The sequence below is a fragment of the Neoarius graeffei genome, chromosome 6, assembly GCF_027579695.1.
Source record: "Neoarius graeffei isolate fNeoGra1 chromosome 6, fNeoGra1.pri, whole genome shotgun sequence".
Lineage (NCBI taxonomy): Eukaryota > Metazoa > Chordata > Actinopteri > Siluriformes > Ariidae > Neoarius > Neoarius graeffei.
In genome coordinates, this window is record NC_083574.1 from 20,735,044 (window position 1) to 20,747,252 (window position 12,209).

General features: G+C 43.7%; 1 protein-coding gene across 7 annotated transcripts in view; it reads left to right on the top strand.

Moving 5' to 3' along the window:
- The window catches only part of large2 (LARGE xylosyl- and glucuronyltransferase 2), a 292,118-nt gene that overhangs the window by 222,383 nt on the left and 57,526 nt on the right, over window positions 1-12,209 (top strand). For 6 of the 7 annotated variants that reach the window (XM_060923414.1, XM_060923412.1, XM_060923418.1 and 3 more), the window contains one exon: window positions 2,520-2,708. In XM_060923414.1, coding sequence (XP_060779397.1) covers window positions 2,606-2,708 — 103 coding nt within the window. In that variant the 5' untranslated portion in view covers window positions 2,520-2,605. Of the gene's footprint in view, window positions 1-2,039; window positions 2,191-2,519; window positions 2,709-12,209 lie in introns of those variants that run through there. The other variant, XM_060923416.1, reaches the window with a different exon arrangement.

Sequence of the window (12,209 nt, forward strand, 5' to 3'; positions counted from 1 at the left end):
TCTTTTTTTCTTCTATTAAAGATGTATGTTGTACATAGGCCTGTCACGATAACAGATTTTGTTGGCTGATATATTGTCTCAGAAATTATTGCGATAAACTATATTATTGTTGACGACTTTTCAAGCCAATTTTATGCCACTAGTAAAATAATAATGATAATGCAAATACACCTTTTCAAAGAACAGTAACCTTTTTAATTAAGTCAACTTATTCAATTCAACAGTAGAACGTAAAAAATATATAAATATAAATAAATAACCTAAAGAAATAAAACAATCAAACAAAACCACTCACAACAAAAACAATAAATAAAATACAATCTATGGCTCTTAAAAATTGCACTTAAGTAAATATTAACTTGGCACAGGGTAATAAAAAGACATTTTTTTCTTCACAGGCAACATTCTGCCGATCCAGTTTCTCAAAGATTAGTACCCAGATAAGCAAAAAGTGCAAAGTAACAACGTATTGCCAGCTGTCATTTGGATAAAAGTAACAACAATTAGAATGAGATAACATGTAGGCAAGGGTGTAGGTTTGGTATTAACATTGGTAGGGACATAAACCCAATGCCAACTTTAGGCCAACATTAGAGGGTCACAATATTTTGCTCTGTTGTGTTCCACCAAAAGAGTATCCATCATCTCTCCAAAGTCCAGACTTTTAAAATTTGAAGTTAAGAACTGTAGTAATTAATTAATAATAATAATAATAATAATAATAATAATAATAATATGCAATTCATTTGATTAATTGCAAATCTTGCATGTGATGATTAACTCATTCTACCAATTTGCAAATGTGTTTTACAAGGGAATAATGCATTGACTGTCGGGAGGATGTATGTTCCTTTCCCTCATAAATGGAAGTAGAACACATACGGAGCCTTAAACACTGCGTTCCATTTGTCTGGTAGGGGGAGTAGGCTATCTTCTGTGTGATCTTTAACTAGTTTTAGAATGCTTGTTTAAGCTGATATGCGATTGATCTAACCGTAAAACAGGATGAGGTCTCTAGAACTTTTTTGACACTTTGAAAGGTTACAATTTTACTTGGCAACAGAATGCATCTGAATTCTGATTGGTTATTGTTATATTATTGCCCTTTTGTTATCTTCTTGAGCCCAGAGGGGAGGGAGAGGAGGGAGGGACAGAGTTCTACAGAGAAAAGTTTTTAGCCTACTGCTTTCAAATGAACCCCTTGAAAACCAATCAGTTCAGTGTATGTATGTACTTGCTATGTGACATTTTCAAGAGAGGCGGGAGTAACCAAAAATTTCTGATCAAGAAGGTGGAGGCTGTTATGCTTATTACGTGAAAATGTTTTATTTGATTAAAAGGTGTCTGGGCCACGAACAATGTCCACATCACCATCGGGTTGTTGTTTACATGTGTCATGTTACATGAACTTGGTCAGGGCACTCTGCAGGTCTTAACTGAAGCACTTCAAATTCAGGGTTAGCAGGCTGCTAAAGTTTGCAGCCACTTCACAAGTAAGACTAGCTGCAATATTAGCCAACATTAGCACAATTTGATATGATTTAATAATATCTTTGTGACCTTAATGAACACTAGTTGTTGTCGGTATCAAGTCAGATTGTTATTTACATGCCACACAAACTTAGAAAACGGTCATATTCGTATGTTGTCGTTTTTACACACTGAATACGAACTGTTGTTAACTGATTCATTTTATGAGCTAATCTAACATTACATTCCTCAAGGACAGTTTGCTAGCTTACTAGCTAGCAGCCGGTCACTGCACTGCAACTGCATTTGCTAATTGACATGGTAGCCGAACTTGCTTGCTGTTTTCACGACCATGCCCCCAGAGCGAATATTCATGAGCGAATTTTGTGTGGTCTTTCGCCCAGTGGAAACCTACAGTAACCATTTGTGTACCGTGCATGGAGCGTGATTTTTTTTTCTTCAATCAGAAATATTGGTAGGGACACGTCCATACCCAATTCTATGCCTATGGTCTGTACAACAGAGTAACGTTTTGTTGTCTTTTCCCCATTCAGTGGATACCCTGGCTGGATAACTGTACATGCTGGGAGGCCCCACCTGTGACAGAGAGCCGTGGAAGATGACAGAAAACAGCGCGGTGTTTTATTCAGTCAATGGGTCAAGCTAATACTCTTGCGACTTCCCTATGTAGATGTACAGCACGTAAATGCCAAAATCGCGGTAAAAAAAATTACCAAGTTCATTTTCATTTACTGTACAATAAGTCGGTATATCAAATATCGCAACAGGCCTAGTTGTACAATCATTCTGTTACAGAAAAAGAACAGTTCAATGAAAGTCCATTATTGCCATGACATTCATGTTCATGATGACATTCATATCCATGTATGGAAACCTCTGACCGCAACTGTATGAATAAACATTTCCTGGTTATGGACTCAGGCTTTTGGTCGCTCTGACTGGAATTTTCCTTCCATTATATTATTCCCTTTGAGTCATTTAAGTGCTCAACAGTTTTGCTGTAAGCTGTGTGTCTTTCCTATCTCCAGATGAGAGGATGCTGCAGGCAAGCAGCGTGAGGCGGAGTCCCACCTGAAGCCCATCCTCCTCCTGTTCCTCCACCTGCCGCCATCCCATGATGCACTGCCCGTGCCGAGGGAGGCTAAAGCTGCTGTTGGCGTCTCTGAGCTTCATCGTCCTGCTCACGTGGCTCTACCTGCTGGCAGGCAACCTGGAGAGTGAGTATTTCTTCTTCTTCATAATAATAATAATTATTATTATTATAAATAGTAGTACTAGATTCATTAAAGTACAATTTGAATTCTTAAAAGGTTAATGATGCAACTATTGATGAAAAGCAGTGGATTAAAACTAAAGCAGTTATGACTAACCATCTCTAAACCTCATTTTCTCTGTGTATGAGTATTTGATGATTTCAAGGACAGTGAGTGAATAACAAGATTAGATTTTATTTATATAGCAGCTTCTGTGATTGCCTTTAAAATACAATTCAAAGTGCTTTACAATAGGTGCCATAATTGCAACAGGAAATAAAAGAAAATAAAATTAAAGTGAGTTTTCTGAGTGATACTCATCAATGATGTTCTCTCATTCCGACCACTAAGATCTCAATATTTTTCATCAAAACAACTACAGTTATATTCTAAAAATAGTTATGTATTGACATGAATCAGTTTTATTTGAAAAAATAAGTAGGTAAAGCTATGAAAACTCATTTCAAAGTCGTCCGTTAATCATAACATCAAAACTAGCTGATGGAAAATTTTGCTGAATACTTCATCAGAAATGGTGAGAGCGAGAGAACATCCCTATAGGGGTTATCTGATTTGATATTCATAACCCAGTCGGAAACCGATCAGAAGAGAGCCTGATCATGTTCCCATGACTCAAAAAGCACCGGTAGTTTCTCAACGTCACACGAGCAGAGTTTTTCCTCTGTTGTACCAACTCCAACCTTCACATCCCTTTTTCATTTTTGGCCCCATTCAAATGAATGGAGTTTTGCTCAGTAACGCTTCACCATACATCCACCAAACTTCATATGGCACCCTCAGGCCAACTCACCCATCTCACACACACACACACACACACACACACACACACACACACAAAATCTCTCTCTCTCTCCCTCTCTGACACACACACTCCACACCGACACACACACACACACACACACACACACACACACACACACACACTTGATGTTAACGGTCTGCTCCATTGGCGCAATCTGCTGCATTCTCTTCAGGGAATGCACTTTCTAGTTTTATTTTAGTATTTTTTTATTTGTTTGCTTGCTTGCTTGTTTTGTTTGTCTTTGTAAACTACTACTTTTTAACTATTTAATATAAGAAAAATTAAAATATGATCTAAGGTGAGCTCAAGAAACAACTTAATCAATGGTCTATACACAGAGTATTACACTACAGACAAGTTTGAATAATTAAGGCTCATAAACTCTCTATCTGACTCTATTAAATTTTTTGACTTGCATTTTCATGTTCTTAATGTAAATACACAAAATGGGTTGAACCCAGGTTTGTATCAGATCATAGACAAGTCTAAACACAGTCTTTCCAGGATTTTTGAATCAGTCTGATATTCAAGACCAGGATGTTATCAAACTAGTCCTGCTTGGTTCTCAGCAGTTTGCATGTTGAATGGGAGAAATGAGATCACAGTGTGTACAGAAAGAAGACAACACGAACATTTGAATACTACACTTAAATGCACAGGTGAGGTCAAATCTCGTCTCGTCATCTCGTCTTCTTCCGCTTATCCGGGACCAGGTCGCGGCGGCAGCAGTCTAAGCATGGAAGCCGAAACTTCCCTTTCCCCAGACACCTCGGCCAGCTCCTCGGGAAGAACACCAAGGCGTTCCCAGGCCAGCCGAGAGACATAGTCCCTCCAGCGTGTCCTGGGTCTTCCCCGGGGCGTCTTCCCCGGGGCCTCTTCCCCGGGGGACATGCCTGGAACACCTCCCCAGGGAGGCGTCCAGGAGGCATCCGAAAAAGATGCCCGAGCCACCTCAGCTGATTCCTCTCGATGTGGAGGAGCAGCGGCTCTACTCCGAGCTCCTCCCGAGTGACTGTGCTTCTCACCCTATCTCTAAGGGAGCGCCCAGCCACCCTGCGAAGGAAACTCATTTCGGCCGCTTGTATCCGCGATCTTGTTCTTTCGGTCATTACCCAAAGCTCATGACCATAGGTGAGAGTCGGAACGTAGATCGACCGGTAAATTGAGAGCTTTGCCTTTTGGCTCAGCTCCTTGTTCACCACGACGGACCGGTAAAGCGACCGCATCACTGCGGAGGCTGCACCGATCCGCCTGTCGATCTCACGCTCCATCCTTCCCTCACTCGTGAACAAGATCCCGAGATACTTAAACTCCTCCACTTGAGGCAGGACTTCTCCACCAACTTGGAGAGGGCAAGCCACCCTTTTCCGGTCGAGAACCATGGCCTCGGACTTGGAGGTGCTGATTCTCATCCCAGTCGCTTCACACTCGACTGCAAACCGCCCCAGTGCATGCTGAAGGTCCTGGTTTGAAGAAGCCAACAGGACAACATCATCCGCAAAAAGCAGAGATGAAATCCTGTGGTTCCCAAACAGGATTCCTTCCGGCCCCTGGCTGCGCCTAGAAATTCTGTCCATAAAAATTATGAACAGAACCGGTGACAAAGGGCAGCCCTGCCGGAGTCCAACATGCACTGGGAACAGGTCTGACTTACTGCCGGCAATGCGAACCAGACTCCTGCTCCGTTCGTACAGGGACCGGACAGCCCTTAGCAAAAAGCCCCAAACCCCATACTCCCGAAGCACCCCCCACAGAATACCACGGGGGACACAGTCGAATGCCTTCTCCAGATCCACAAAGCACATGTGGACTGGTTGGGCAAACTCCCATGAACCCTCGAGCACCCTATGAAGGGTATAGAGCTGGTCCAGTGTTCCGCGACCAGGACGAAAACCGCATTGTTCCTCCTGGATCCGAGGTTCGACTATTGGTCGAATTCTCCTCTCCAGTACCCTGGAGTAAACCTTCCCTGGGAGGCTGAGAAGTGTGATTCCCCTATAATTGGAGCACACTCTCCGGTCCCCTTTCTTAAAAAGAGGGACCACCACCCCAGTCCGCCACTCCAGAGGCACTGTCCCCGACCGCCACGCGATGTTGCAGAGGCGTGTCAACCAAGACAGCCCCACAACATCCAGAGACTTGAGATACTCAGGGCGGATCTCATCCACCCCCAGTGCCTTGCCACCGAGGAGCTTGCAAACCACCTCAGTGACTTCGGCTTGGGTAATGGATGAGTCCACCTCTGAGTCATCAGCCTCAGTCTCTTCAGTGGAAGACATGACGGTGGGATTGAGGAGATCCTCAAAGTATTCCTTCCACCGCCCGACATTGTCCCCAGTCGAGGTCAACAGCTCCCCACCCGCACTGTAAACAGTGTTGGCAGAGTACTGCTTCCCCCTCCTGAGGCACCGGACAGTTTGCCAGAATTTCTTCGAGGCCGACCGATAGTCCTTCTCCATGGCCTCCCCGAACTCCTCCCAGTTCCGAGTTTTTGCCTCCGCAACTGCCCGAGCTGCAGCACGCCTGGCCTGCCGATACCCGTCAGCTGCCTCAGGAGTCCCAGAGGTCAACATGGCCTGATAGGACTCCTTCTTCAGCTTGATGGCATTCCTTACTTCCGGTGTCCACCACCGGGTTCGGGGATTGCCGCCACGACAGGCACCGGAGACCTTGCGGCCACAGCTCCGAACAGCTGCGGCCACAATGGAGGTAGAGAACATGGTCCACTCAGACTCAGTGTCCCCCGCCTCCCTCGGAAGCTGGGAAAAGCTCTCCCGGAGATGGGAGTTAAAGACCTCCCCAACAGAGTGCTCGGCCAGACGTTCCCAGCAGACCATCACCATACCTTTGGGCCTGCCAGGTCTGTCCAGCTTCCTCCTCCGCCAGCGTATCCAACTCACCACTAGGTGGTGATCAGTTGACAGCTCAGCCCCTCTCTTCACCCGAGTGTCCAAGACATAGGGCCGGAGATCAGATGAAACGACTACAAAGTCGATCATCGACCTCCAACCTAAGGTGTCCTGGTGCCACGTGCACTTATGGACACCCCTATGCTCGAACATGGTGTTCGTTATGGACAAACCGTGACTAGCACAGAAGTCCAATAACAAAACACCACTCGGGTTCAGATCGGGGAGGCCGTTCCTCCCAACCACGCCCCTCCAGGTGTCACTGTCGTCGCCCACGTGAGCATTGAAGTCCCCCAGTAGCACAATGGATTCCCCAGTCTGAGCACCCCTCAGTACCTCTTCCAGGGACTCCAAGAAGGCCGGATACTCTATACTGCTATTTGGCCCGTAGGCACAAACAACAGCAAGAGCCCTCTCCCCAGTCTGAAGGCGCAGAGAGGCGACCCTCTCATTCACTGGGGTAAACTCCAACACATGGCGGCTGAGCTGGGGAGCTATAAGCAAGCCCACACCAGCCCGCCGCTGCTCACCACGGGCGACTCCAGAGAAGTGGAAAGTCCAGCCCCTCTCGAGGAGCTGGGTTCCAGAGCCCAAGCTGTGCGTGGAGGTGAGCCCGACTATCTCTAGCCGGTACCTCTCAACCTCCCGCACAAGCTCAGGCTCTTCCCCCCCCCAGCGAAGTGACATTCCATGTCCCAACAGCCAGCCGCTGTGTCTGGGGATCAGGTCGTCGAGGCCCCTGCCTTCGACTGCCACCCAATCCACACTGCACCAATCCCCTACTGCTACCTCTGTGGGTGGTGAACCCACAGGAGGAGGTCAAATCTTTGGTTGCCAAATATTATATACACACACATAATATGTGGAAGACTATAGGCTTTTTCTCACTGTGCAAAGTACAGGAACTTTTGAAGAAATGAAGAACTAATGGTACTCAGGTATGGTTCTAGCAGTGCAGTTTCTTGCCCATAAGTTAAATACACCACATCACATAATTCACAACATTATGCACATTAATAAACAGAAAGCAGTACTTTTTCTATGCTTTATAGAAACTGGTGACAAAAACGGAGGCTAATTCTTGAGTCTGTTATTTACAATTAATGGCATGAGAGAGATCTTGTGCACTATGAAATTTTTGATAAAACAAACAAACATCTAAGGTGTGTGTGAAAATCCTTGAGATTATAAGGGTTGGAACAGAAATAAACATGACAGGATTCTGCTTCAGATAGAGGGAGCACATCATTTTTGGGTTTCAGAGAATTACTAGGTCCTCTTCAGTACATGAATGCTGTAACGCACGCATCAGCATATGGCAAAGTCAGGACCTGTGAGTTGCACATTATGAGTGGATGAGCATAGAGCGTCAACAAATGTTGACGCTAGGGATGTCCCGATCAGGTTTTTTTGCCCTCTGATCCGATACCGATCATTTGATTTTGAGTATCTGCCGATACCGAGTCCCGATCCGATACTTCTTATAATCCATAAAAAATAATAAAGACGAGGAAAGAAACGGATCCAGGATGTTCCTCATTTTTTTTAATTTAACACCTTATTTTAACATCCAACAACTCCGTTAGCAAACAGAGCACTTACGTGAGGTAGTTTGAACAATAAATAACATAAATTAAAAACATAACCTTAAAATACCTGGCAGGAATGTAAACAAATTAAAAAAAATAATAATAAAACTGCCACAGTGCCAGTAATTTGCTTTTAAGAATGCATCTCACAGTGGTATACAGTAATTTCAATTAAGGAAATGAACGTTTTTCTTGATGAAAACAAGCATTTCTACCCTTTCAGGTTTGAGCCTGTTTTTGTCATCCAACACGTTTGCAACAGCACTAAAAACTCGCTGTATTGTGTCGGGTGTTTGTTTTTCAGGTGCCGTATCAGGTTTGTTGTATTAAATGCGGCCCTTTCCTGTCCACCCCTTGAAATTCCAGCTTTACATATTTCACAGTTTGCTATGGCAATGTTGTCATCAACTTTGACATACTGCCACACCGCAGACATGCTTTGCTTTCCGCTTCGAACTGCTTCCGTGTTCAACTTCGCCGGCAACAGGCAGCCAATAACCAATAGCGTCTCCGCTACAAAGTGATGTCATGCTGCACGCGTTGATGTTGCTGTGTTGAGACAAGAGGTCTGGTCTCACTCTGTGCCAACGCATAGCTATTGATGTGTTAAAAATGAGAATATATTATATAGATATATATCCGATCCCTGATCGGGAGGTAATGCCCGATTCCGATCGAGTCTGAAACCACGTGATCGGGCCCGATTTCCGATCACGTGATCGGATCGGGACATCCCTAGTTGACGCATTACTGGGGAAGGCAGACTTTTAAAAATTTAATTAACTTCAGTAATGGTAAGAGGTTTTACTTGTACCATTTTTGCACCTACTTGAACAAAAGGAAATGAAATGTATTAGTCAAAGTGTTTCCAAAAGAGTGAGCAGGGTGGCACAAAAAGGGTTACAAGAGGATGTGGTGGATGCAGAGAAGAAGTGCTCGTCTGTGTATTTAACTGTTGTTGACTGAGATTGCATGGCACTGACCTCTTGTACTAACAAAGGCGCTTCACTAGACTTATAAGATTTAGGAACACCTTCTGAGTTCTTTTTATTTCCCTTTTCCCATTTAACCTTTGTTTTGGTCCACACGTTGTACCCCTTAGACATATAATCTATGTTCCAATTAGGATCTCCTATTCCGTCTAAAATCATTGAAGCAAACAATTACCTTGTACCGCCCCCGAGAGTGATTGTCCCCCCTCCCAGCTCCCATTGCGCTTTGTGTTCCAGGAATGGTGGTGTAGTGGTTAGCACTGTCACCTCACAGCAAGAAGGTTCTGGGTTCAAGCCCAGTGGCCAACAGGGGCCTTTTCTGTGTGCATGTTCTCCCCGTGTCTGTGTGGGTTTCCTCTGGGTGCTCTGGTTCCCCCACAGTCCAAAGGCATGCAGTTAGGTTAACATGGGGTGGCCTTGGACTAAAGTGCTCTTGAGCAAGGCACCTAATCCCCAACTGCACCCCAGGTGCTGTAGCATAGCTGCCCACTGCTCTGGGTATGTGTGTGTGTGTGTGTGTGTGTGTGTGTGTGTGTGTGTGTGTGTGTGTGTGTGTGTGTGTGGTCATTGTTCACTTGTGTGTGTGCATGCGTGTGTTCACATTTCCAGATGGGTTAAATTAATTTCACTGTGCTTGAGTGTGCATGTGACAAATAAAGGCTTCTTCTTCTGTCATCACAATGCAGCTTTACTTGCTGACTACAATTTGTGTTTAGCAATAAGGTGAGAACCAGATCCGTTGTTAACCTAAATGTTTTCCAGTGAACTGAAAATTGCACACTTTAGCATTTTAATTCCATGCAGTTAGTGATTATACTGTGTATGAACCCAACTGAACCAATTGAAGCAGTCCAAGTGAACTGCACCTGAGTGCAGTGATGCAGTGATGACACTAGTCACACAAACCACACTTTGGGGGTCAAACGCGCTCAGGTAAGGTATGGATCGCCTAGTGTGAATACACCTGAAGAGTTGTGATTGATGTATTATTGTTCCATCAAACTGATTTTTTTTTCAGTGCCATTTTAGTGGAATATGACCTGTTACCTAAAATGGGTTTGACACCCCTTATTTACATACACTACAGTACCAGTTAAAAGTTTGGACACACTTTCTTACTCAGTGGCTTTTCTTTATTTTTTATGAATTAAAAGACACTTCATGTCTTAAAGAAATGATGGCTGTCATTTTTCTTTACTTAGTTGAGCGGTTCTTGACATAATATGGATTACTACAGTTGTGGAATAGGGCTATTTACTATATTTTTATTATTTATTGTTTACTGTTTGATCTCAAATGCATTAAGAAGGCAAGAAATTCCAATAATCAATTTTTGACGAGGCACACCTGTTAACTGAAAAGCATTCCAGGTGACAACCTTATGAAGCTGGTAAAGATAATGCCAATAGTGTGCAAAGCATCATCAAGGTAAATGGTGGCTACTTTTAAGAATCTAAAATATGAAATGTTATTTTTTTAAACACTTTTTTTTTACCACATAATTCCATATATGTTCCATATGTTATTTCATAGTTTTGATGTCTTCAGTATTGTTCTACAATGTAGAAAATACAAAATACAGAAAAACCTATGAAGGAGTAGGGTATGTCCAAACTTTTGACTGGTACTGTATGTACAAGCTACACACACACTTACAGTACATGGACCACTCTAAAGAATTTATTTATTTATTTAGCCAAGATATTCTGTAACTGTTCCTAATTTAGATTACTGTAATTTATAGAACCGACCGGACTATCTTATTCCTGTCAGTCAGAAGACATTTCAGTTCACCGGAGTGCTAATAAAACACCTAGGAACCTTATAAATAGCTTGTCTGATTGGCAACACTCCCAAACTGAAAGAATAAAAATGTGTTGATTATATAGTCGGTCCACAGTATTTATCATAGTGGAGGAAAACTGATCTATATACCAAAGACAAAATGAGCTGTTGTTATGATCAATCTGCCTTTCACCACTAATGCAGAGAGAACCACAGGACCGGGCAGAAATGGCCAAGACAGAAAGGAGAAAGAGAAACCGGCGCAATAAGAACCGGCGGAAGAAGGCTCTCAGGAAGCTGTTTCAGGATAAGTGGGGAAAAACTAGACGAAATAAAGGAAAGACTGGATTCTATGAAATATTAATATCACCTTCTGACACTTTCCAAAGAGATTGATGGTCTGGTGAAATGAGTACGTGCAGCCATGATTGTGAGTCATTTTGAAGCCAGCAGTTCAGAGATGGGGATTTCCCACCCTCCAAGCTCCTTGCCTTAGCAGACTCTCAGAGAACAGTTGTGTCATCATAAAGCTATAAATAATCTGAGTTGATGAAATTTTGAGAAGCTAGTCTCTGGTGGACTGGATCCAGTATCCAGTCTCTGACCTGATAATATAACTGTTTTATGAATTCACACAATAGTTGGTCAGACTTTATTTAAAAGGTAAAACAGCACCTGGGGAGCAGTTGGGGGTTAGGTGCCTTGCTCAAGGGCACTTCAGCCCAAGGCCGCCCCATGTTAACCTATCTTTGAACTATCTTTAACCAGTGTTTAAACTGTGGGAGAAACTGGTGCATCCAGAGGAATCCCATGCAGACATGGGGAGTAGAGGTCTGCGCGGGACAGAATTTTCAGTCCCGCTCCCGCAAAGAATTATGATTTTCAGTCCCGCTCCTGCCCGCGCCTGCCATATTTTGTCCCGCTCCCGCCCGCAAATCCCACATGATGCAGACATTCGCGTTATTTCTCACGAAAGTTCTTGTCATTGGCTTGGGGAATTGTTGTCCTTTTAAGACAGTACATACATGGCGATTCAGGCCTGATGTACCTGATTTATGGCCGTTGTATGTCAGAACCTTTTGGCACTTATCACAACAAGCAAAGGGCAGCTGATTTCCCTCTGCATCGTACACAAGTGAGAACGACTTCCAAATGTCTGATTTCAGGACTCTTGACTTTTTAACGGTAAATGTACCTCTTTTTAAAGCAGCACTTACTTCTGAAGCACTGTGAGATTCACTAGAGGAGCTCTGCTCTTCTGCCATGATCGGAGATCTCAAACACGGAAGAGCGGAAAGGAATCGGAAACGTACGCGAGATTAGACCACATCCGCAAATTTAGGCATCTTAAAATGTTTTTATTAATG